This window comes from Leptonotus elevatus, chromosome 2 (assembly GCF_054856555.1).
Source record: "Leptonotus elevatus isolate MCC_2025b chromosome 2, RoL_Lele_1.0, whole genome shotgun sequence".
NCBI classification, from domain to species: domain Eukaryota; kingdom Metazoa; phylum Chordata; class Actinopteri; order Syngnathiformes; family Syngnathidae; genus Leptonotus; species Leptonotus elevatus.
In genome coordinates, this window is record NC_141240.1 from 33,426,487 (window position 1) to 33,453,661 (window position 27,175).

General features: G+C 38.8%; 2 protein-coding genes and 1 long non-coding RNA gene across 6 annotated transcripts in view; 2 read left to right on the forward strand and 1 right to left on the reverse strand.

Annotated features, from left to right (window-relative positions):
• ccn5 (cellular communication network factor 5) overlaps nucleotides 1-24,772 on the reverse strand; it is a 29,571-nt gene extending 4,799 nt beyond the window's left edge. The window contains exons 1-4 of one of the 3 annotated variants that reach the window (XM_086069027.1): nucleotides 24,667-24,772; nucleotides 17,131-17,226; nucleotides 1,782-1,940; nucleotides 1,384-1,681 (exon numbers count right to left, since the gene is read on the reverse strand). In XM_086069027.1, the coding sequence (XP_085925153.1) occupies nucleotides 1,384-1,449 (66 nt within the window). In that variant the 5' untranslated portion in view covers nucleotides 1,450-1,681; nucleotides 1,782-1,940; nucleotides 17,131-17,226; nucleotides 24,667-24,772. Of the gene's footprint in view, nucleotides 1-1,383; nucleotides 1,941-17,130; nucleotides 17,227-24,666 lie in introns of all 3 variants that reach the window. The other 2 variants (XM_086069026.1, XM_086069028.1) reach the window with 2 other exon arrangements.
• On the forward strand, nucleotides 1,681-7,340 carry LOC147179699 (uncharacterized). Of its 2 annotated transcripts, none has more exons than XR_015094102.1 (3): nucleotides 1,681-1,929; nucleotides 4,203-4,327; nucleotides 6,753-7,340. It is a non-coding gene; the product is annotated as an uncharacterized LOC147179699 (long non-coding RNA). The 2 variants fall into 2 exon arrangements; XR_015094101.1 differs by having other exon boundaries at nucleotides 6,805-7,340.
• On the forward strand, nucleotides 10,402-27,004 carry ada (adenosine deaminase). The gene is made up of 11 exons (XM_086069024.1): nucleotides 10,402-10,616; nucleotides 12,584-12,645; nucleotides 13,447-13,569; nucleotides 16,463-16,606; nucleotides 16,679-16,794; nucleotides 20,184-20,308; nucleotides 21,012-21,083; nucleotides 22,687-22,788; nucleotides 23,813-23,880; nucleotides 23,961-24,090; nucleotides 25,509-27,004. The coding sequence occupies exons 1-11, from the start codon at nucleotides 10,572-10,574 to the stop codon at nucleotides 25,611-25,613; spliced, it is 1,092 nt and encodes a 363-aa protein (XP_085925150.1). The 5' UTR covers nucleotides 10,402-10,571; the 3' UTR covers nucleotides 25,614-27,004.
• Nucleotides 27,005-27,175: the final 171 nt, after the last annotated feature.

Sequence of the window (27,175 nt, forward strand, 5' to 3'; positions counted from 1 at the left end):
AGGATAATATCAGTTGATGGCGCTAATGCACCATTAAGCCGCTTTGTCAAGTGCCAACAGACACCACAGAAGAAGAATGTGGTGACAAATGACAATTATTATTTTTGTTGGAATTATACTGTTTTCATTTACATAGTAATTATGCTCTGATTATTTTCTGCTTCAGAAACACAAAAATATTTTTTGTTAGCTTGTTGCAAAGAGCTTTAGCTGTTGTTAGCTAAATCAGCGAACCAGCGCGAGAATCACATTGGTCAAGTATAAAATCAAATACTGAAAACTACAGACGAGCTACATTACGTAATCTCATCTCATCGCGGCTTGGCTAAGAATGACTTTTTCTTTAACCCTTCTGTTATGTTGCGGGTCAAAATTACTTACTTTTAAGTTAAAGAACAAATATTAGCTTTTCGCGATCAAACTTGGCACAGACAGAAAATAACGGTTGATTTCGACATATTTGCACTGAAAACAGGTACATCTGAGTTATAGCTATGTTTCTCTGGATGCTTTTGGACCATTGAGCATATAACACATAAACAGACTAGAAGAAATGGTTAATTTTGATCATATTAAGCTTTAAGCAACTTTTTGGGGGGTTTGCAATGTTTAAAATTCTGGGTCAAATTGACCCATTTTAAGAGTGAAAATGTAAGAAATAATTTTTTTGTGATGAAACGTCTCATCGAGAGACATTTAAAATTGTTCACGTTGACATTTTCAATTAAAATATGACATGATTATTGGAATGTTTTGGAACATTAAACATAGCCTGGGTTAAATTGACCAATTTTAACATTGCAAAACTACAAATTAGTAGTTTTTTGCTACAAAAGTTCTCAATTAAAATGTTTCACTTTGACATATTTTCAGCTAAATTGTAAATGTTTATCGGAATGGGTTTGGAACAATAAACATAGCTGGGGTCAAATTGACCCAATTAGTAGTTTTATGCAATAAAACTTTGTATAAACAGATAATAAAAATGGTTCAGTTTAACATTTTTGCATTGAAAACTGTTTATCATCAGCTATAACCTATTTATTTGCCTTTGGAACATTAAACATGGCCAAAATTTCAAAACTATAAATAGTAGTATTTCATGAAGAAACCTGTTCAAAATGGTTCATTTGAAATATTTGCAATGAAAGTCGTTAATATTGTTGGGATGTGTTTTTATCATCAAATATAACCTGGGTCAAATTGACCCGGGAACATTATTGCTGTGCCTGAGAAACTAACCTAACAGGAGGGTTAACCCCCCCCCAAAAAAATCATCAAAACATAAAAGAAAATGAAATAAGGAATCAAGCAGACATGATGTCATCCTGTGACAAATACACAAGTGTCATTTCATCGGCGACATCCGTGTTTGAGGTTCACCTGCGAGGTCACGATGAGCAGCAGCAGGGCCGAGGTTGTCACACAGTCACACAGCGGTCGGTCCATGAGGGCGAAAGTCTGCGTCTGTCTCGGGTCCGCGTCTGCCTCCGGGCTGCGTCCGTCTGGCCTGCTGCTGACATTTATAAAGTCTGCACTCTGATGTCACGCAGCCACGATGACTCGCATGTAAACAGCCAGTGGAGCGTCATCGCAAATGTTTGACATTCCTCCTCCCCGCCGCCTCTTTCCACTTCCAGCCGAGACCCCTCCCTCTCTTTCCAGCTGTGTGATGTTCCAGCTTATGAAATGAGGGGAGACACGGGTACGGTGACGATTGCAGTCTAATTGGCGGGAGATTCATCACTACGCGGATATTTTTACACCAGCCAGTCACACACTTTTCCACTATTCCATTCCTGAAGTGAGGCAGACGTAAATGAGATTGGATCCGTTTCCTCCATCTGCTTTCCACGATGAGGCTGCAGGCGGCCGCCATCATCTTGTCTTCAGGAAACAGCCAGATGGGAGTCTTGGGTGAGGCAAAAGGTGATTTCTGTCTGAGAAAAATTGCATTTTATAATAAAATTATACTTTATAAAAATCATTTAATGCAATTTAAAAGAATTAAACTCCTTCAAATGTGTGACACATTCTGGTGTGTGCACCCTGACCACCTGGGGGCAGTATAAGACAAGTATACTGGAGACTCAGCTCCTCTCGACTTCTTAGTACAGCAGTAGTATTAGTCGTTCTTTGCCGAGGATAAAGAATATATACCTATGAACATTGTTATATTATCTTTTGACTAGTGTTGCTCCACTGCTTAAAAGTAGCAATACAGCCACATAGATGCTAATTGTTAGCCCGTGTGCATATGGAATTTCCCCTTGTATGTTAGCATTCAGATAGTGGTAGCTATGTTGGGATAACTGACTACAATCTTATAGAAAAATATTCCAATTTGTAAAATGTCAAATGTAGGCCAAACCTTCTGACAGTGTTAGGCCAAAAGAGAAGAAGAAGAGATGGCCTGATGGGGGAGAATTTTGAAATCCATCAAACAAGCACATTTTTTTAAACTAATATAAACTCGCCATACACTTCATTAGGTACAATTGATTATGTCATGTCAAAAAAAAATTTGTCAAGACAATCAGTTTTGAAAAGCGTTAATAAAAAATTGAAAATTAGAATAATATTTAATCAGAACTAATAGAATAAATGATCATTAGAGAGCAAAGAGAAATTTAGGAAAGTAGGTCATATGGCAAAAAAAAGTGTATGAATATGTCCAAGTCAACACTTAAAGGTCAACCCCCCCAAAAAAAGAAAGAAAGAAAAACAAATGTGTTCATGTCAAACATGGGCTCGACCACCCACAGCATCCATGTCAGGATGATGTCGTCGCTTGAATGTCCACAACGTGTACAATGTTCACAAATGCAGTCAAGTCTAAAGTAATAATAAAAGTGAAAATAACAAGATTCTCTGGGTGGGCGGTCATGACGCCACTTATAAATAAAAGCAGACGGACTGAGTGAGAGGCATTAAGAGTACGTGTGTGCGTGTGTGATGGTCAGATGCGCTCCAGGTGGGGAGCCAGTGGTGCATTGTTGAAAATACTTCCCTGGCCACCTCCATGAATGACAGCAACTGCACACATTGAAACGTAAATGTCAACACTTTGTTAACCATCTCTCAACAAATGTCAACAGTTGTTGTGCTCATGTCACACTTTCAGGTTGGCTCTAAAAGAGGTCAAACAGCATATTGTAGAGCATGCGGTTGTAGGAAAACTTTGACAGCACTTTTGTTTTGTAGAAAACCTGTTTCACCATCATTATAATATATGTATTTGCAAAAAAGAGGACACTTGGTCCGGCCTCGAGATACTTAACTCATTTGCTCCCCAAAACATATAAATGCGTTCTATTTTAAATATTTAAATTGTCCCAAAGACATATTTATATATATATATATTTTTTATGGTTTGATGCAGCCTCTGAACTGCAGAGAACGGGTAAAGCAATGGTAGTAATTACAAAAAGGGCCAGCAGATGGCAGCAGAATAGAAGAGATCAACCAGGGCCATGTTGCAAACAAGCTCATTTACCCACAGTTCGAAACAGATATGTGATTAATGATGAAACTTAGCTATATTCTAATGGTAATTGCTGCAAAACGGAAACAGATAGAAATCTACTTTTTTTTCCTGAAGCAAGAAGAGACTCTAATATTTCCTTTGGTAGGTTCCATCTTTTTATAGTAATAGAACACAATATTCTGTGGGCCTTGCAAAATCTGTCAAAATCCAGTAAAAAAATCCAGGAGCGAAGGGGGTTGCTTCAGTGAAAATGGCTGGGAGTGAATGAGCTAAGTGATAGTCAAAGTTTCCTCAATGATGCCATACCTTAGAACTATTTGAAGGTATTTGCCACCTCTATATGGGGAAAAAATAAAACAAAAAACATAATTCTCTTTTGGAGCTTTACTTGGCAAATGAATAAGTAATAAAGTAATGTTCTAAGACCAACCATTCTTGCACCAAGATCTCCTTTAAATAAAAAGGCCAACATTATTATATATATATTTTTTTTATTAACTCCACTATATTTGATTGTCTTTTTTTAACTATTGTTTTTAAACACTGCTATATTTTACAGTAATTAGATTTTAACTCTCAACTGTAGCACTTTGAGATGTCTTTGAAATGTAAAGTGCATTACAAATTAAATGTATAATTATTATTATTTTCAATAACATTATATATTATTTTTCAAGCAAGCAACCTTGTGTGATCAACTTTTTCTTTTTTTAAGAATTAGGTGATCCAACACACGCCGCAACCAAGTCTCCTGTTTGTGAGCGCAGAGCACTACCAGTGAGCTAAAATTCTGGGCCGCCAACACAACTCAGCACCTTAACTGAATGCTCAGGAAATGAGGTACGTAAAAATCTGGCCTTTTTTCTTTAAAAAAAATACAAACTACTTTAAAAAAAATATATATATATATAACATAAATAACATACACACACACACACACAAACAAAACCCGCACATCAGCCCCCCCCCCCCCCGACACCCTTCGCAATTGACTTGGGAGCAGTCCATGGTCTACCAGTCGCGGTAAAAACAAGGTGTCCCACAATAAAAAACTGTAATTTTCATGAATTTATACGACAATAACAAAAATAAACGCACGCCTGAACAGGATGTGGAAAAAGTGGACATGTCTGGGAAAAACAGGAAATTTGGTTACCCTAGTCCACTGGTTGTAGTATGTGTTGGACATGGTTGGGAAGGAACCAGTAGAGAGAACAAGCAAGAAAAGAAAAAGACAGAACAAAATGGACAACAACAGCAGCTGCTCACTTTCAGGAGGCAAAAAAGAAAAGCAAAAACAACGAAAATAAAAGACAATTAGAAGAAATTGCTGCTAGCTAGTATGTGTTTTGAGAAGGGGCTGAAAGAACCAAAAATAAATAAAGCACAACAACGGGTGGTCCGTATATCTTTTTGTGCCGACAGATTTGTTATAGAAGGAATCACAAAAGGCAACAGCAGCAACACCTACTGGTAAGTACGAGCGTGCTTTGAGCGGGGACAAACAGAGAAAGGGAGAACAGCAAAATCAACAGCTGCCAATGTGTGCCTTTGGAGTGGAAAATAAATACTCTGTTAGTTTGTGTGGGTGTGTATTTGCTGTTGTGGTGCCCGTCGACCTTTTGCGCGCAACATTCCAGCACCTTGTTGACTCTGAAAAGTACATTCCGTGCACCCAAAACGGTTAAGGCCTCCCAATATTCCACTTGGTCACTTTGTGGTTTCCCGGGTGGTGCCAAGTAGCCAAAATTGATTTGAGACTTGTGACTCAGCGCAAACACACGCAACTAACGGACGGCGTTGAACACGAGGGCCGGACGCAGACGAGAGCGGTCCCGAAAACACGTGTCCTGCCTGACGTTTTGGCACCCGCTGATCCTTTTCCGCAGGTATACTCCAGACCAGGCGCAGGTCCCAACCCACAGAATTTTTCAGAAATGTTCCTTTTGTTATGTCAGTCCACATGCAGAGAGCTTTCACAACATTTACCGTCATAAGCTTGACGGCTTTCTGTTCATTTACGCTCGCCAATGTTGACCGGCCTTTCCTGGCTTTTATTGAGTCCAAGCACATAGTTTACACGAGAAAAAAAAAAATCCCAAAGCACACCACCTCACAAAAATGTCCCAAAAGCTAAACGGCGGTACCTAAACAAACCACTTTAATTAATCATGTTCAAATTATACAATGTTTAGTATGAAAAAGAAAAAATAAAGTTTGTGTTTTTGTGGGGGCTCTAACAGATTAAATGATTTCTACTCATTTGAAATGCGAGTGTTTTGAGATACAAGCGTGGTCACTACACAATTTTAATGTGTATCTCAATGCCTCACTCTCAAGAGCTTTTATAATGGCTCATGAATTGACTTTTCTTTTTACCACACTGTTGAATAGATGTTAGCTTGCAGGCTAGCAATAATTTTTTTAGATATCAACTGTTTGGTGAGAAATGGTATGCTATCGTAAAATAGCGAAAAATCTGCGATTTATAAAATTGATTTAAAATCTGCAATACAGTGAGACTGCAAATGGCGAATCACCATATAGTGAGGGATGACTGTTGACTGAAAAGTGATTCGCAACACATAAAGTATCGATGTTCACCTATTTATGCCAGTGATGTATAGTGACAGGCAGAACAATTAAATGGCAGAAAGTATGCTTAATCTGCGTGCAGTTAACCCACATCCATTTCGGACTCTGGTTTCGTGACTGCCGCTATTGTTTATTTTGGGTGGTATTCCACTGTTGGCCACTAGATGGCGAAACACTATATAGTTTGGCACAGTAAATTTGAAAGTAGAAAAGTGAAAACAGGAAGTAGGCCTAGTTCAAGCTCAGACTTGGTTTTGCTTAAGATTATTGAATGCTAATCCTGTTTTTTTACGTCTACATACAGCAATGGCTATGGGTTAATTTTATAATATACATCTTTGGACATGATTATTGAGTTATATTGTGAGAAGATAAGTTTGTTAGTTTGGGGGGGGAAACGGGAGCTGTTTACTGCAGTCGCATAATAATATTGTACAAACTATGTTACATACTGATCCTTCTCTTGCTCTCTCTCAATATGTTTTTAAATGTGTTTGTATTGTTTAAAAAAAAGTGTATAGCCCACGCAATGGAGGACTTGTACTGTATCCACTTTTTCGTACATTTTTGTTCAGTGGTGTGCTGTTTAGTTTTTTTTTTTGAGGAGGGAGGAGATTTCTCTTTAATGTGACCAACAGAACGATCTCACAGCTGTTCTTTTTCTCCTCAGTTTGAATACAAATGAATTCCATTTCTGATGTCACAATGACTCATGATTCCAGGCAGGATTGGGAAGACGATGGTCATCGCTGCATCAACAAGTCCAACCCACTAGAGGTCACCGACTGGACTCTGCAAATGTGTCTGCCTCTCTCCTTTAACACCCACCGTGGCAAATAGTTTCCTCTCTTACAATTTTTTTTTTTGCTGTGGTCAACATTCTGTGAGGAAGGGAAGGGCCGGGAAGGGCCCACCCGGGCCCATCCGGTGACTTTGACCGCATGAGGACATTTCAAGTTCTTCATCAGACAAAAATGTGGAGAAACAAGCCGTGTCTGGATGGTAGCAGAACGCCACGTGAAAAAGTTGGTGCCGACAGCAAGGCTGCTCCGGGTTTCAGTGGGCATCAGTGGCTCACCGCATCAAGCTCTTTTCTCCTCACTTTTATATTTAATACAGAGCAGTGATTTTACTGAAAATGTAATGAATATGAATGAGCTTGTCGGACAAATTCATTGGCTGATGCAAAATCATCTGTGTTCCACAAATTTTACCTAGCAGTTACATAGAAAAAAACCCATATATATATATATATATTATACACATGCATATACTATATACAATAATGAATATACTTACAGATATATTTGAATATATATATATAGATATATATATATATATATATATATATATATATATATATATATATATATATTAATATATATATATATTAAAGTATTACTAATAGAGCAGCAGGCGGGACGGTGGGTGCCTGGTTAGCACGTCCGCCTCCCAGTGCAGAGGACGTGAGATCGAGTCCGGGCTTCGGCCTTACAGGGTGGAGTTTGCATGTTCTCCCCGTGCTTGCGTGGGTTTTCTCCGGGTGCTCCGGTTTCCTCCCACATTCCAAAGACATGCATGGCAGGTTAATTGAACACTCCAAATTGTCCAGAGGTATGATTGTGAGTGTGGATGGTTGTTCGTCTCTGTGTGCCCTGCGATTGGCCGGCAACCAGTTCAGGGTGTACCCCGCCGACTGCCCGAAGCCAGTTGGGATAGGCTCCAGCGACCCTTGTGAGGACAAGCGGTTAAGAAAATGGATGGATGGATAATAGAGCAGTTGAACCACCTTGTCAGCCTGAACCAATCATTTCAGCTTCATTGTCATCAATTGCTGTGTGTTGCTTTCCAACAAGACACAAAAAAATAATAATATTGAAAAAGGTGTATGGAGCCTTTCTTTCTTTTTTTGGGGGTTATGTGGTCACATAAGTCTTGAAATGGAAAAATTGGACGCGATAAATGCTCAAGCAGCTGCAAAACGAGCCTGTTTATGTAACAAACGTTGCATAGCTTTCCACGTGATTCCAGCCGAATGTTTTTGTGCAAGAATGACGTTGCTGATGGCATCTCAGAAAAGAATTGCAAACAGTGCTTGAAAGTTTTTTTTAAGCCATAGAAATATTTTTTTTGTACACATGCACATTTCATAGGATTTGTGTTGTGTAGTGTTCGTGCATTCCAAAAGCAATTCGATCACAGTAACTGTCACTTCAGGCAGGACTAATAAAGTGGGAATTTTGATTATATCATATTTACAGTTGATAACAGTTCTCACAATCTATAATTCAAGTACAAATACTTAAAGTAGCACTAATGAACTTTTCAACCTTAATAACATATTTGCATAACTCTTGTGATGAAACATCGACTTAAAACTAGTTGAATGGTACCTTTGCCATGGCCTGAGGGGGTCTGTATCATTTTTACTGGCACTAAACAACTTTGAGGAGGATGGTAGGAGCACTGCCACACAAAAAACTACAAATGTGCTGACTGCTTTGTGGCATACGTCACTTCCCCCTTTCCCCATTCGGTACAAAGACGGAAATCAATTTGACTGGCGTGAGCTCAAAAACGCCATAATGCGCTTGTCCTCATGGGAAATGTGGTCTTCCTTCAGGCATAACATTACCGCTTTTGTCCATATGGCGCCGCCATAATCAACATAAACTGAGAGTTGCTTTAAGTTAAAAAAAATACAGTTCTAATATGTAATATTACTAATTACTCTATGGTGAATTTAGGTATTTTGTTAGGTGTAGACTATAATTATCCAAATTTATACAAACAAAATTATGAAATTGCTGCATTGAATCTGTAAAGGTATGAGTTTCACATGAATCAATTTTCTGGAATCAAGTTTTTCAATGAATTATCTCTTTTTTTTAAGACGCTTTTGTATACATTAAAAAAGAAGAACAAGTGCAGCATATTTCATTTTTAGCTCTTTTTTTGGTAACTGGAGAATTACCCCGTTATTTATTTGTTGAGGAGTTATGACCCTATTCCATGTATGTCTGTATTATACTTCCCCCTGGTGGTCAAGGTGCGTACACTAGAAGGAGGCCAATAGAACTAAAGTGTTAAAAAAAAAAAGGAACACATTACAAAATTTTTGGGTGGAGTTTAGAGGGGCAGAATTGGTGAATTAGTTAATTGTGGCCTCCAAGTAGCATTTTGTACGCATCTTATATCCATATTGTGTTCAGAATTTGTTTTTGTTTGTCCTGTGTCCACAATGGAAACTAAAATTCAGACATGACTCTGAATGTGCAATGCAAACATCTCTCGTCTTCCTGTTTGAGCAATGGGAGACGTCACAAGCCTGAAGGAGGTGCCTGTCACAGACCGGGCACAGCGTTTACAGTTTTACAGCTAACGTGGACCTTTTTACTACCATAAACTCCGTGCTGATAAGGAATTGATGACATGTTAAGAGTCTTTCCTTGAGCTTATCTCCATAAATGTCATCACACTCCTCTGTGCCCATGCAGACTTGAACATAATTATGATCATTCATCATCTACGCATGATGTCATAAAGATGGTGCACTTAAACTTTCCACATCTTCATGTGCAGGGAATGTAGAGTACTACAAGTTGTTTGCAGGATATTTTTTAGAATGTTTGTAAACAATAGGCACCAGGGTACTACAAAAGGGATTGATGACTGACTTGATGATTGATCTGAATGTCATGACAAAGATATTTTTTTGGGGAGAATGTGCTCCACATATGCCAGATAGGTCTATTTAAACTATCTGTATTTACTATACATATCCTGTATATATAAAACGATATAGTGTGTTGCATTTATGAATGGCTACAGAGTTTACAAAGTTTCATTTCTGAATTTAAGAAAAATATTTTGAACTCTGAAAAATGTTGCTTAGTTGAAGCTTACTTTCATATAAATGAGTCAGCGTCTATTTGATTCCTCCTCCTCTTATTCAAAACTTAAATTCTAAACCTGCAGCAAATCAAAAATGTCACCTGCTTCTGTGTGGTGGTATTTTTCGAGGGTGGATGATCCCGCAGTCAGTTGTAAATTTAAATTTAACCAAGGAATTTTTCACTTAACAGTAGATATTTATTTAAATAATAGCTACTTACTAATAGGCCGACTTATTTTTGCTTGTTTAATTGTGGCGTGATTTTACTCCTGAATTTCCCTTACACGGCATCTTCTTTTAAATTCTTTGTCAAGCTAATTGACCTGTTTGTTTTTCAATGGCTCTGTTGACTAGTGCAGTTTTGCCACCCGGAAGTGGTGTGACGTCATGGTGAAACCGTCCACACTTGACTAGCGTAGTGTACCGGTAGTAGTGTGCACTGAGCAGCGCCATCACAAAGGCGTGTCTTGTGTGCGCGTGTTTGCGTGTGCATGTGTGTGTGTTGTGTGCGCGCGCGCGCGCTTATATTGGCGAGTGTGGCAGCACGCGGTGTCCGTCCGCTCCACAGGCAGCCCCGCGTCACACTCCACCAGCATGTCTGAGCCCCGCAGCCGGCAGGATGTCTTCCCCAAGCCCAAGGTACGTAAGTACGGCAGTCGCGCCTCGCTGACGTCCGAACGTGGACGGCGACGTGAATTTTACGCACGACGAGAGCTGGTCCGGAGAAGCAAAATACAGTATGCTCGCTATCCTCTGTTATAGAACAATAAGTGAGACTCCTAGTGGATCATCCATCCATTTTATTAACTGCTTGTTCTCACAAGGGTCGCGGGGGGCGCTGGAGCCTATCCCAGCTGACTTTGGGCAGTAGGCACCCTAAATTGGTTGCCAGCCAAGTCCCAAAACTTGGAGAAAGGCTTTAAAGGTGAGGAAGGAGTGACGCTCGTTAGATCCTACGAGCGTCATTAAAGGTGAGGAAGGATCCTCACCTTTAATGCCTTTCTCCAAGTCGCAAAACCCCTAAAAAAAATTCCCCCAGGTCCTAAAACCCATCTCTACACAAATTTGGAATGAACTGATGGACGATTATGATTATAATTATTTATTTATTTTTCAAAATAAGACTTGCAACATTTGCTTTCACTTTGAAAAACAATGGTCGATTGCTGATTTTCTGACAGCTGTGCAGACCAAAACCAGTAACTGGGTCAGAATAATAATTCACGTTTGTGTGTTTTTGGCACTGTCAATATTATTATTTGAATCAGTGATTAGCTGAAAAGTATTTGCAAGGCTATTTTGAAAACAACATTTTCATTATTGTTCTTCTCTAAAAGTGGGTTGTGACTTGACAACAGTAAGAAAATCCTACAGTGGCAACGCAGATTAAATTGCATAAAATATGTACGTTTGTGTATATATTCCATTCATGTTGTGTAATTTGTAAAAGTGACATTGGATATCGACAGGTCAAAAGTCCTATTGTAACTTTCATGATCACCGAGGTTACAAAATTGTCCACTACACACGCCCTTTGAGGGTGCGTCCGTGTTTGTGTACGCACACTGCACATGCTCAGTGGGTTGCAGCAGATAAGGCGTCAGGAAATGAGAGCGAGAGCAGGCAAGGGAGTCCGTCTAATTGTCAAATTATAAGGCGTGCAGCACGGCTGGCAGGTATAAACTCATTAAATGTGAATTAGCCGTTGAGTCAGCATGGCATCCTTCATGCTGTCATCCGATTATTGGATGAGCTCATGGCTGCTGCCAAGCTCGAGCACAAGACTGCGTTTGACTTGGCTGCACGTGGGACAAAATGTTTTTTTTTTTTTTACAGGAACGTAGAATCTCTATCAAGCCCTTTACATGACGTGAAAATAAACATTTAATTGTGGCCATGCAATAACATTTACACGAAATGCTTATCTGTGGCCAGGAAATATATGAACACAAATGAATAATATCAATGTCATTGCTGGACAGTTTGGTAAGCAAATGCAACACACCTTATTTCAAAATAAGAAGATCGAGGACGTCTTGTTTTGCACTTACGAACCAAGGTGTGCCCCATTTGCCTACACATACACACATATCCAAGTTAATAATTTGAATAATATTAAACGATGTGCATGCATATTCGAATTTTCCATGTACGTCATTGTAACTCTTTTTTGTTGTTGTTGCTACAAATTAGTATTTCATGAGTACAAGTTAGTACTTCATGCACACGGGAAACCAATTCCAGGGTCACAAATGAATATTTCATGCGCATGTTATAACTATTTTGTGTCCACCAATTAGTATTTTGTGCATTTTCTATGACTCCTATTTCATGGGTAATGACTATTTCATGCATGTTATACCATTTCCATGGCCACAAATTAGTAGTAAATTGTGGCCAAAAGAAAAAAAAGAATCCCTTGATATTATGTATAGAGAGTGTGAACTTTGACCCCCCCCCCCCCCCCCCCACCCCTCTTCAGGCTGCTGAAGAGAAATGCTGGCGGCAGCTCTTTGGATAAACAACAACTCAAATGCTGCACTCTTCTTTTCACCCAATTGCCTGACGGAATATTTGTTACTAATAAATGATCCGCTCACCCACAGGTCGAGCTGCACGTGCACCTCGACGGAGCCATCCGAGTGCAAACTATTCTTGATGTCGCTCGGTAAGTCACTTGAAGCCCTAAATTCATTGTTATCGAAGAAAGCCCCGCATTTTAGATCGTGTAAGGACAAGTGCCACTTGTAGATGGCAATATCATTGCTTTCTCAAACTTTTTATACCAAGTACCCCCCCCCCCCCAAAAAAAAACGACCACTAGAATGACCAACATTGAAATACACAAATGTAAAAAGTCTAAATATTAAAAGAAAAAATACATAATTTATCAAGAAAAAAAGTTATCCAAGATTTTTGGGGGTTAAAAAAATAATATATTTTTTATATAATATATATCAGTACTTTTTTTTTGTTTGGGGGGGGAGGGGTGTGACCAAATCACCATATTTTTTTGTGTGGAAAATGCTTATTGGTAGTATATACCCGCTTAATTTTGGGAAGGTAAAAAAAAGAAGAAAAAAGTAAATTGAAAAAAATATCTAAATTGCCAAATTATGACTTATCAGGTTTTGGCCCACTGCCAGTGATACATATATTTGCAATATTTTTATTATTATTATTATTATTATTATTATTACATTTCTTCTTATTTTTTTATGTTTGTACTGGAGAAGAGAGTTCATTGTACATGTGCACAGTGATAATAAAATGTATCATATTCATTCTATTACTCAGTAAATAGATCATTAGAAGAAAATAATCCGCTGTCAGGAAAGTCCACGATATGCTCACGAAATCAAATTGCTCCATTATCGCAATGAATAGTACAGAAGAAATAATCCACAAAGTCTGTAAAGTTCCTTTTGAATGAACTTTGTTAAGTGTTTGTTTTTGTTTGCGGTGGCAGGAGACGCGGCATCCCTCTGCCGGCCGACACGGCGGAGGAGCTGAGGCGCCTTATCGTTGTCCGGAAGCCGGCCACGCTCACCGAGTTCCTGGGCAAGTTTGCCGAGTACATGCACGTCATCGCGTGAGTGCTTGCGTTACTCTCGCAAATCACAATGCAAATAAATGGCAGGAATTGACCAAATTCAACATCGGTCGTCGGGGGCGGAACTACGGGGTGTTGGCCACCCCCACATCTAGGGGGAAATTTTAAGAAAGGTGATTCTATAGTTCCACTTTATTGCCGTTTCCACATTTGCACACATATCCAGAATCTTGCTCAGATCACTTGTAAGACAAGCAGGAAGGTCGTGAAGAATTTAAAAGATTGTTGTGGTTTTGTCTTTCTTAGATGAAATTTGAATAAATAAGCTGCCAAACGGCAATATTTGAAAAATAATATTTGCTTAATGAATATTTTGGAAACGTACAAGAGGAATAGAAAAATACTTTGTATATTCTACTATTGTGGAAAAACTATTGTATACTATTTTGGTACAGCGTTTATTTGTGGTAATGAATACATTAACCTTTATTATTAACTCATTCACTGCCATTGACAGCTATAGACGACATAAATTAATTTGAACTATTTCTATTAGTTTAAATTTTTTTTCCACTTTTGTTAAGAGTATGAAAACCTAGATTTTTTTTTGTACATTTAGAACAGATATCAAATTTGTGATTAATCGTGAGTTAACTAGTCATGCGATTAATTACGATTTAAAAAAATTATCACCGGACACCCTTAAGTTTTAATGAAATAAATAATAATTGTAATTATTTATTTTCAAATTTTTAATAATCTTTTTTTTTTAAGAAAATATAAAAAAAATAGGGGCGTCAGGCGAATACCATTTTTAATCGTAATTAATTGCAATTCACTAGTTAACTCACGATTAATCCCAAATTGTATATCTGTTCTAATACAATAAAAAAACTAATTCTAGGTTTTCATACTCTTGTTAACAAAAGTGGGAAAAATGTTAAACTAATAGAAATAGTTCAAATGAATTTTTGACGTAGCTGTCAATGGCAGTGAATGAGTTAATAATTCATATATACCCTTGGAAAGTTTCCAAATGTTTGCAAGTCTCTTCATACTTAATGACGGTGACTTGTCAGCCGACAAGAGTTCACCTCCGGGGAGGGTGAAAGTTCACTCACGCAGGCTGGTTATCACACACGTGTGCGCTTCCTAAATGATACGCAGCTCATTAGTAATTCAGTCACCATGGCAACCAAAGCCCATCCCTATGGAATGGCATGGCTGTGGAAGCTGCAAGAATGGCGAGCCGCTCCCTCGCGTGCTCGTGACAATGTATGGAACACGCCAGCTGAGTGGAGCGCATACACTGTGCAAACGTCGTTTGGACAACAGTCGGCTTTCGGCGCAAATGCTGGAAGCCGCGTTGCTCGGCCTCGGTCATGTGACACCGCCGCAGCCCAAAGTGAGAGAGAGTTGAGCACACGTGAGATGTGGTTCTCCTCTGAAATAAACGAGAAGAATGAAGGACCTTCTGACAAGCCGTGGAATACGCCTTCCCAACCGGGCCTGAGCAAGTACATATCTCACATGAAAACAATCTCTTAACACAACACCGAACAGAAATGTCCCCAAAAGTACAAACACCAATTCCAACAAAAACGTAAAGAACAAAAAAACTATATTCAATTGGATACACTTCAAAAACAAGATTTTGAATGTTCAAGCTGGTAAACTTAGTTGTTTTTTAAACATTCACTCATTTTGAATTTGGGGCACAGTGGAATTATTTCTCATTCTTGCTTGAGTGCAACTTCAGTCGCTCAACAGTCTTGGTTGTCATATTTTCAATGAGAAACAGGCCTGGACTGCTGGCAGGTCAGTCTAGTGCTTGCACTTTTTCTGCTACAAAGCCACAGTGCTCCACAATGTTGCAAGTAGGCTTTTTTCCCCCAGCATTCTGTTAATAATAATAATAATAATACATCGGATTTATATAGCGCTTTTCTAGACATTCAAAGACGCTTTACAATGGAATGGTTACATCATTCATGCACTCACACATTCACACTGTGGTGGCGGTAGGCTACTTGTCGGAAGTGTGGCTGCCAGTGTGCGCCTACGGCCCCTCCGACCACCACCAAACATTCGCACCTTCCATACACTAGTGTGATTAGCACTGGAGGCAATGTGTGTGAAGTGCCTTGCCCAAGGACACATGACTTGGGGAGAGCGGGGATCGAACAGCTGACCTTCTGGCCGCCACTAACTAGGGGTGTGTCAAAAAAATCGATTCTCATTCAGCACGATTCAGAATCTATTTGAAATATCCCAAAATCGATCTTATTTAAATTATTTTGTACTGTCTTCCCTTTGTTTGTGTGTGCCTTTATTGGGAGCGCTGTTCATGTTGTACCCAATTTGGCCACTTGGGGGCAGTGTGGTTCCACGCGGTCTGATACACTGTTAAGTTGTAGCCACATTAGAGAGTAGAAGGAAAAAGTCACGATCAAGTTATTCCAATAAAAGTTGTTATTTTGCAGCGTGAAGCCGTTCATTTGAGTGATAAAAGTGCCGCGAGTAGCGCGCTAATTAGCATTAGCGAGTCAGACTGGAGTAGATCATTACAATTCCTTGAACATCTATAAATTGAAGCAAAAATCATTGTCAATCAAATCATTTTGAATCAAAAATTGTTCTTAAACGAAAATCGATTCTGAATCGAATCGCGTACCCCAAAATCGGAATTGAATCGAATCGTGAGACATTCAAAGATTCCCCACCCCTACCACTAACTCTCGTCCGAGCTTTTTTGGAACGTGCTGCAGCCATTCAATTCAAAGTGTGAATATTTGAAGAGTTTCGGTAGTTCAGATGAGGCAGCAGCAGTAGCGCACGCTTTGGCTCGAGTCGCGGCGATAACGTTTATCAGCGGCACCCAAGGCCAACGTCGTTAAGCGTCTTTTTCTCTCTCTTTTTCTCCCCACCCCAGTGGAGACCGAGATGCCATAAAGAGGATCGCCTACGAGTTTGTGGAGGACAAAGCGAAGGAAGGCGTGATTTACGCGGAGGTCCGATACAGTCCACATTTTCTGGCCAACTGTGACGTGGATCCCATCCCGTGGCACCAGACAGAGTGCGTCAACAACATGCACAGGCCCGCCTTAAAAGCCAGTTGATTTCACAGTTGTTTACTTGTCGTATCCAGGGGTGACCTGAGTCCAGACGAGGTGGTTCGACTGGTCAACGAGGGCCTCAGACAGGGGGAGAGGGCCTTCCGTATAAAAGTCAGGTCCATTCTCTGCTGCATGCGCCACATGCCAAGTAATCAACTGCTCATGCTCCAATCTGACTTGTAAAATAAGCTCCAAAGACCGTCGGATAACAAGCAGGAGAAGCACACAGCTCAAATTTCACAAAGCCACGACCACAGGTGGCAAAAGTACTCACACTCTGTACTTAAGTCCAAGTACACATACTCAGAGTGTAAAAAATATCATCTGGTAAGGTAGAATACTGATTCAACTCATGTTTTTAAAGCCAAACAAAATCCCCCATTTTTTATAGCAAAAAATATTGTATAGTAATTTCTTGCGTACAATGTGCATTATAAAACAGTAACATTAAAAATCACTCAGGCAACAACCAATCACGGCTCACCTTTTTCGGGGTTTGGTCATGTGACGTTCACAAGCTGAACCCGCCTGGCGCTCTGATGATGTCATTTTCAGTCGACGGCAAGTGGCAAAATAGCTGCTGGAGAAAAAACAGGTGGATTTTGCTGTTGAATTCATATTCCACAAATACAATATTCATCAGAATGCTGTGTTTAGACTAGTGGGGGCGCATAGAACATTTTATTGTCAATAATTTTTTTGACTCCTCTTTAACTCATTCACTGCCATTGACGGCTATAGACGTCAAAAATTCATTTGAACTATTTCTATTAGTTTAACTTTTTTCTACTTTTTTTAACAAGAGTATGAAAACCAAGAAGAAAATTATTGTACATTTAGAACAGATATAAAATTTGTGATTAATCGTGAGTTAACTATTGAAGTCATGCAATTAATTACTATTACAAATTTGAATCGCCTGACGCCCCTAATTTTTAATATATATATTTTTTATGTCTAGGTTTTCATACTCTTATTAACAAAAGTGGGGGAAAAAAATTAACTAATATAAATAGTTCAAATGAATTTTTGACTTTTATAGCCGTCAATTTCAGTGAAGAGTTAAGATGCTAAAGAAGATACTGCAGGCACATTTAAAATATAAGTTTTGACATCTTGGGTTTAATTCCCCTTTAAATATAGGAGTAAAGAAGTACAAAACTAAAAATACATTTTTACTGTCAATTATATTCAAGCACTAAATACAATTTCATACACGTGTTTACAAATTAAGAAGTAAAAAGCACAGTCATCTGTTATTAAATGTAACTAGTAAAGGTCAAAAGTAGCTTCTCCAATAAAAGAGGATTGGATATGTAGTCTCGATATTTTAAAGTGGAACAATTTGATTCGGTTCGACTTTGATTCGATGCACTCACACCTTTTAAATCAAAACCGTTTTTCTGATTCAAATAAGTTTTGTTACACCGCTAGTAAAAAGTCATCATGAAAACACTCAAGTTATAACACACACAAAAAAGTAAAGGTCAGCCACAAAGTAGTTGTACTCTGTTACTTGCCACAACTTTCCATGAGGAGGCTAAAGATGACTCGAAGGCGTGGCGACGAAACCGAAATGTCAGCTTCTCATTGGGGACACTCTGATCATGACCGTTATTTGAGAGAAACGTGAGCCCCAGTTCACGTGCTTGCAAAGTCAATGTGAACTTCTTCTTTTTTTATTATTCCTGCAGCTGCAGCTTCCTGTCTGTCCAATTCTTCCTATTTCACACTCACAGGCAGGATGTCTTGTTTTGTCATTAGAAAGCGGCCCTGTGGCTTTGTGCAGTATACTGGTGGGGTCATTCCACAATTGGAGGACATTTGTTGTCCCCGCATGAAATGTCAAATCATCCATGCACAAAGCACAACGTGACCAAATGTAGCAGTAAACGTGATTTCTAAATGTTCACAATGCCACATTTTGCTTTATCAGACACATTTTTACTTGTAGTGAATAAGCCTGACCTGAAGCTGTCTATCAACACACCCCCAACCCTTACCAGAACGTTTTTAGCCGTCTAAAGGAAGAGAAAGCGAACTACATGACTCAGCAGAAATAAGAGACAAGTCTCTTTTTTTCTCCTCCAGTTTTCAGCTGCAATGCAGTGTCACTCAAATCATTGCAACCCTGGCTGTTGCATTTATATCAGAATATCACATTTTATAGGCTAGCTAAAGTTGTTCTTGTCCAGTTAGCATAGCAGCTAACACAGCTAGCATGTATTCTGCAGCAAAAACTTGTTAGAGTATTTCAATATTAAGTATTGTACTCTTTGCGTGTTCAATTAACTGAATGGTGAGATCTATAATGAAGAAGTCCCTTTGCAAAGGTATTTATTAATTATCAGAAGCTTCTGAGGACAAAAAGCTGATGACACTGAAGCCGTGTTCTATCAGGTTGTCTGTCTCTCCAACGTGGTACATCAATACTTATTCAGAATAGTGGGAGACTAGAAGTCTCCTCCCATCAGCCCACAACACAGTATAAACAAGAAAATCCCTCTCTCCTCCCTTCTGCAAGTTCAGCAAGTTCCCATAGCTATAAATCAGATTAGAGAAAAACAATCAGCCTGTCTCTTCCGAAAGAGACAGATACCAGACACACACTCCCTTATTTTCTCAGGAGTGTGAGACACATAAAAATGCTATTCATTTAGCCATACTGAGTTAACTAAATCTAAAACGGCTAAAATATAATTTAAAACTGAAAAACAATGTTAATAACTTAACAAACTCTAGCAATATTTTTTGTTTAGGTTTTTTTTTTTGCTACCCAGTTACTACAAGTAGAATAATACTTGAATTAAATTAGCATTTCAATACAATTTAACTGTGAAGGATTTACTCAGCAATATTTTTTTAAATACAGTGTCCGTCATTATCCGTTGGGGATAGGAACCGGACCGACCCATGAATAGCAAAAAAAAAAAAAACACGTATAAATGACGTTTAGTTGGACATTGGAATGGGAAAAGAAAAAATAACTCTTTAAAAAAATAATAATAATTAAACCCCCAAAATTATTTGAAAAACACTGATAAACTTCCAATTAAACAAAACCACCACTCAAAAAAAATAAAATAAAAATAAAACAAGCATTTTATTTAAGTATTCAAAAATACTGACAAAAATCCAAGAATAGTTGAATCAGCGGATGTAGAAAACTGCGAATATGCGTTAGTCCGCTGTCTATTTTCCAGGTGCTCCAAACACAAATAAAATCTCACAAAAAAAAGTGTATTGTTGATGGTGGAGCTGAATAAATCAAATTAGATGATGATTTATAAATAACAAATAAATATCAAATTAATGTCTCATTTTCCCAAAATTTTGAAACTTGTGCTCCAATTCTGGAATGTCCATAAAGTGTCATGGTGCATGTCATTTGTACAAAGGACGGGATTATACTCATAATGTCATGACGTGAAATTCGATTTCTACGCTGCCAACAAGACACTAAAACATTCGGTTGCGTTTATAGTACAAGGGCGAGTCTAGTGGAAGGGTAACGTGCGGCCATTTTGAATTGTGCAGGCTGGTCGGCAGACGTGGTGGAGCTGTGTAAGAAATATCGCCACGAGGGAGTGGTGGCCATCGACCTGGCGGGCGACGAGTCGCTCAACTGCGAGGCTTACCCGGGACACCTGAGAGCCTACCAGGTCAGACGGACGCTCTTGCAAACAGGCCGTCATTCGGATTGCTACTTGAATTCCGTTTAGACTTGGGATGAGCTCACTTGTTGGTTTTTAACTCATTCACTGCCATAATTATTATTATTATTTTTTTAAGATCATAAAAAATTAGGGGCAAGAGGCGATAATTTTTTTTATTGTAATTAATCGCTTGACTTCACTAGTTAACTCACGATTAATCACAAATTTTATATCAATTCTAAATGTACAATAAAAAAAAGTATAGGTTTTCATACTCTTGTTAACAAAGGTGGGGAAAAAATGTAAAACTAAGAGAAATAGTTCAAATGGTTTTTTTTACGTTTATAGCCGTCAATGGCAGTGAATTAATTAAAAGAAGAAAAGATAAAAAATTTGGGGCATCAGGCAATTAAAGTTTTTAATTGTAAATAATCGCATGACTTCACTAGTTAACTCGGGATTAATCACAAATTTCATATCTGTTTTTTAAATAAAAACAATTCTAGGTTTTCATACTCATGTTAACAAAGTGGGAAAAAAAGTTAAACTAATAGAAATAGTTTTTTTACGTTTATAGCCGTCAATGGCAGTGAATGAGTTAAACACTGAGGTACAATTTTGGTTTCAGTTTAGATGCAGTATAGTTTAATTGAAGATGATAATTAAACAGGTGAGCATTGTTCGCTGATCTGTTGGATTCCCTTGGCAGGAAGCAGTGCGCTGCGGGATCCACCGGACAGTCCACGCGGGTGAGGTGGGCGCGGCCTGCGTGGTGAGAGAGGTACGCCATTGGACAGTCACCACAGTGACACATTCCTGACAGGGGTGGAAGAACGCTTCACACTGTCATCTAAACACTCCACATATTTTTACATGATAAAAATATCACAAATACTGCCTAGGTTTGTTTTTATAGCATGTACTGTATGGTGCTTATTTTTAAGGGCTTTCAATACACTTATATAAACACATTTAAACACAAAATAATAGGGGTGGGAATCTTTGAATGTTTCACGATTCAATTCCGATTTTTGGGCCTGCGATTCGATTTAGGATCGATTTTCGATTAAGGACGATTGGAAAAGGTTTTTTGCCTTAATCTAGATGTGCAAGGAATTGTAATGATCTACTCCAGTCTGACTCACTAATGCTAATTAGCGCGTTACTGGCGGTACTTTTATCACTCAAAAGAACGGCTCCACGCTGAAAAAAAACCTAACTTTTATTGGAATAACTTGATCGTGACTTTTTCCTTCTATTCTCTAATGTGGCTACAACCAAACAGTGTATTAGACCGCGTGGAGCCACACTGCTCCTCAGTGGCCAAACCGGGTACAACATGAACAGTGCTCCAAATAAAGGCACACACAGACAAAGGCAAGACAGTGTAAAATAATTTAAATAAAATGGATTTTGGGACATTTAAAATCGATTCTGAATCGTACTAAATAAGAATCACAATTGTTATGAGAATCGATTTTTTGGCACACCCCTACAAAATAATATCAAGAGAGAAGAGCAATGGATACGTGTAAGTGTACCATTCCCTCGGCGTGCTTACAGTAACAAAATACATTTTTTTACAAACAAACAAAACTTACTGTCTGACAATATGCATCAATAATCGTAGCCAAAGATGTATTTTATAAAATGAACTTACAGCCGTTGCGTTCTGTAGGCATAAAAAGCAGGATTGGAGAGAATTTAATGATAATGAATAATCTTGAGCAAAAACTTGTCTGAGCTTGCAATACTTCCTGTTTTCACTCTTCTTTTTTCAAATTTACTAAGTGGCAAACAGAATAATACGCTGCCACGTAGTGTCTCACAGTGGAATTACACCAAAAATGAACAGCAGGCCGAACAAAATGGTTACGTAAGATGTACAAAAAACATTCCACAAAATTGCAGCAAACCCACAACAGAGTGGAATTTGCCGTTTACTAAAAATAATGAGGAGCTTGTCTCAATTTACTCCCAACTTGACTTAATGTGAAGTGTAAACATGTTTAATCAAACACAAAGCTGTTCCGCTGTTGTATGAGATATCCCAATATACTCATATGTCAAATCATTGTATCATCATGTGGTGCATTCATTGTGCCCACCCTAGCCACCGGGGGGCAGAATAATACAGTCATACTCACACTCAAAGAGTCATCACAACTCTCAATGCTTTAGTAAACAGTTGTTTTTTTTATGGGTACAAATATATGCCTTGAGTATTGTTACCATTAGCCTGTATATGACATTTGCCATTATGAGTTAGCATTAAGCTAGCAGGGGCAGAACTTGAAGAAAAACATGAATCCACATTTTCTCCAGCTTCTTCCTTGAAATAAAGACTCAAAAGACTTTGTGATTAGTCTCATCTGACCTTTCAGGCCGTGGAGGTGCTGAAGGCGGAACGCGTGGGGCACGGGTACCGGACCCTGGAGGACCGAGGGCTTTACGCGCAACTACTGGCTCAAAACATGCACTTTGAGGTGAGCGCTGCTCCAAAATGCCGACTGAACAGGATTGGCTGCATTCGTCATGCTTATGTTATTGATGTCAGAATCTTTTTTTTTTTTTTTTTTGTATTGGCACAACTCCACAATAATCACACAGAGCCCCACACATGATGTGAGAAATTGTGGCTCCAATATGAGCATTTGACACCCCACCTTCCCGTTTCCACAAAAGTGACACTTAATATGCTCGTCCAGGAATCACCTTACTTTTCGTTTGTATTTTGTGCCGGTTACGCTTCATTTGTGGCCACAAATGAAGAATCTTGAGCACACCTTAATTATATCAACAGGTTAGATGAGGCATTAAAAATTGGTAACAAACAACGACTACTGTATCGAAACTCATATCAATATTACACGGGAAAACAAATGTGAAGATAAAGGAGATCAGAAAGAGAAAGTAAGCTGTTATCTTAGAAACAAGATTTAAAAAAATCTTTATTAGTGTTGCCTGTTTAAAAAAAATGCTTTCATAATGACTTCAAGTGATATTAAATTTTTTTGTAATCAATTTAATGATAGGCTGTTTAAAACATCAAATTGGAGAAGTCCTCGTAATTTTCCGTCCGTACAGGCTGATCGGTGAGATATTTAAACTGAAACCTTGTCAGCCAATTAGAGAATGGCTTCCATGAGTAGGAGACCAAAGCAAATAGTCCAGGATAAATCAAGTTAAGTCCGTTTTTTTGTTTGGTTTTTAAACATGTTTTAGTGGCGACATCACACAAAAACACTGCCTGAAAAGATCCGCACACCAAAAAACTACATTTCTCCAGAACCCGTCATGCGATTTTCAAAATTCTTGCCAGGTTATATACTCTTGTTGAAGCAGCCATTCTAACCAAACTTTTCCAAATTTTCCCCAAAAGTCATTTGTATAAAATGTCAATCTAATCTATGAGTGAAAAATGCAGCAGGGCCTCCTGTGTATGTCAGTTTCAATGTTAATTGTGTCCCTAATGGCCGCTCTCATGCATGCATGCGTGCATGTATACAGGTGTGTCCCATCTCCAGCAAGCTGACGGGCGCCTGCGACCCCGACTTCAGCAAACACCCCGTTATCACGTGAGCTCGCCTCTCATTTGCCGCCGCGGCTGACAAGCGCCAGTGTGTGTGTGTGCGTTAACGTGTGTGTGCGTGTGTAGGTTCAGGAAGGACAAAGCTAACTACTCGCTGAATACGGACGACCCACTGATCTTCGATTCCAACCTGCAGCTTGACTACTCGGTGACTCACGAGCACATGGGCTTCACCCAGGAGGAATTCATGAGACTGGTGAGGCCGTTTGAATTCCATGAGTTTGAATCTCGCCAAAAAGTGGGAATTTTGGGCATTTAGAGAATCGTTGTCAATGTGAATCGAATGAGTTGAATGATTTCAATGTCAAATAACAAGAACAATGCAAGCCCAGAAGGTGTGAATTTTCAGAATTTGTTGAAGTTGGAATGGCATGAAGGAGTAGCAGGGTTAAAAAGTGTGAAGACATTTTTTTTTAATAATTGATGATAAGGATTAGGGCTGTCTCCATCAAATCTTTTTTTGAAATTGATTCGCCCCAAAAAAAATGTTATTTTTTAAATGTTTTAATTATTATTTGTGTTGTTGTTAATCCACTAATGTTAAACGTGAAATGAATTGAGTGGATATAACAACTATTATTATCGTTTGTGCATGAGCAATATTAAAACCCCAACAAAATTATCCTATGCTAAATGGTTAGCAATCACGATTAGCATTAGCACGCTAGCGATTGCCATTTTAAAGTACACAAACCACTAACCACCATTTATTTCACACGTATATCATATCTACATACATTACACATGTAATAGTGTATTAAAAGTCACTTACAGATGATTCTTCAACAATAGTCCACGAGTAAATGACTGGAGCTGTCTGTCAACTACAATGAGCTCAATAACTTCCTTCAGAGTGCAGTTAGAGGCGTGCCTCCACGTCGGGTGGGCTTAAACGTTTGACTCCGCCCACACAGAATTTTCCCCCCAAAAAAATCCAAACTAAATTTGGAGATTTGATGAAGTGCTGTTATTTGAGATAAAGTTGTTGTTGTTTTTTCAAACACAATATGGAGCATAGAAAATTACAAATACTCAAGCCTTGGTCAGCCTGGGCGGAGCTAACTAAACGGTATGAGGAAGAAGCGGAAATGCAGTACTACATGTCCCCAGCAGATAGCGCATCCCTGGACAGTTGAGGTTAGTATTTAAGTTTCGGTCAGTTTTTAATTGTTGTTGTTCAATAAAGTGTTCAAAACAGACTGTAATTGTTATGGTAATGGTTAGGGTTAGGCTACAAAGAAAGAAATAAGGCGCTTAGAGGTCGAAAATCCGTGTGGGCGGAGTCAAACATTTAGGTCCACCCGATGTTGAGGCACGCTTCGAACTGCGCTCTGCATCCAGGGCTTACTCCGTGTGTCTGCAAAAAAAAGGGTCCATGTAGAAACATGGACGGCAGCGTAAACTTTGTTCCCGCGGAGCTTCGAGTCATACATTTACAGTCGACTTTTTTTTTTAGTTGAAGGTGTCGAATAAGAAAAAAATGTGTTTCCTTACACACATTTCAGTACTTAAATAGTTTGATCTGCTTTTGTGCCAAAGTGAAGACCGTTTGTATGTGAAATTTCACACAGTAAAGTAAGTAATAAGTATGTGTTGTTCCGTGTGGTTTTGTAGAACATCTGTTCGGCGGCGTCTTGCTTCTTACCTGAGGCGGAGAAGAGCGAGCTACTGGGCAAATTGTACAAAGCTTATGGAATGATCCAGAGCACGGCCTTCTGAATCTGCCAGCTGCCATAGAACCTTGACCGCTACAGCCGACACACGAGAATGTCTTAATCTTCTTCACATCACTGCAACCACCTCAAGTGTGTACGATGTTCTTACCTCACTTTACAGACGTGATGCAGGATATGCTGCTGCTGAAAAAAAAGGAGCAGATGGTTTTTTTTGTTTTTTTTACACCGGTGTTTTTGTGCAGTATTTGAAAACTATGCACGCACGCGTTCTTGCGTTTACATCACGTGACACGCGAGCGATTCCTCAGGTCTGGATGTTGTACAGGAACACTGGGCCATTCCAAATGTATTCACCACGTTGCTATGCTACGACTGCAACGTGGGAAGCGGTGCAGTGTGGGAGATACCATTCACTGTGAAAGGGGAGTTGAAGGGATCCGTACGGAAGTGGATTAGGGCCAGTGAAGAGAGAGAGAAAAAAATGTGGCAGGATTCTCACTTTATTCTCAGAATGGTCACTTTAAAGTCAGAACTCTGACTTTAAAGTGAGAATAATAGTAGCACTAATAAAGTGAGAATTCTGTCTTTAAAGTCAGAATTCTGTCTTTAAAGTGAGAATTCTGACTTTAAAGTCAGAATTTTGAGAATAGTCAGAATCCTGCCAAACTTTTTTTCTCTCGCTCTCTTCACTGGCCCTAATCCTCTTCCGTCATTAGGATAAAGTCAGAATTCTGAGAAAAAAAGTCAACATTTTCACTTTAAAGTCAGTATTCTGATATTAAAGTCAGAATTCTCAGTTTAAAGTCAAAATTCTGAGAATAAAATCAGAATCCTGCCAAACTTTTTTCTCTCTTCACTGGCCCTAATTCTCTTCCGTAGAATTCTCATTTTAAAGTCAGAATTCTGAGATTAAAGTGAAAATTCTGACTTTAAAGTCAGAATTCTGAGAATAGTCAGAATCCTGCCAAACTTTTTTTTCTCTCGCTCTCTTCACTGGCCCTAATCCTCTTCCGTCATTAGGATAAAGTCAGTATTCTGATATTAAAGTCAGAATTCTCAGTTTAAAGTCAGAATTCTGAGAATAAAATCAGAATCCTGCCAAACTTTTTTCTCTCTTCACTGGCCCTAATTCTCTTCCGTAGAATTCTGACTTTAAAGTCAGAATTCTGAGAGATCCGAACCAAATAGCCTCAACATTTTTTTTTAAGCAGGTAGAAAAAGTACAAAATCAAAAGTCTTACTGTTGAACACTAGGTGGCGAACTATTATCATTCACTTTTCACAATTAAAGCTCAACATCTTGTGGTGTATATATTTATTTATAAACATATATTCTACTGAAGAAAAGCACTTTCATTTCTGACTGCCACGTTGAATATGCAACAAAAATCACCTTTGAACACCACACAATAAAGCTGTTGTGTGCGCAGCCTACTTCTTTGTGTTACGTTGTTTGTCTTATTCACGGGCAAAAAATGCGCGCACACACACACACACGCACGCACAAAGACAAGGACAGCCCAACTATTAAGCTATTTATTTACCACATTTATCTAGTTTTACCACTTAACTGATTGTGGTGCACCTGTTTAATGGTTAGGGTCA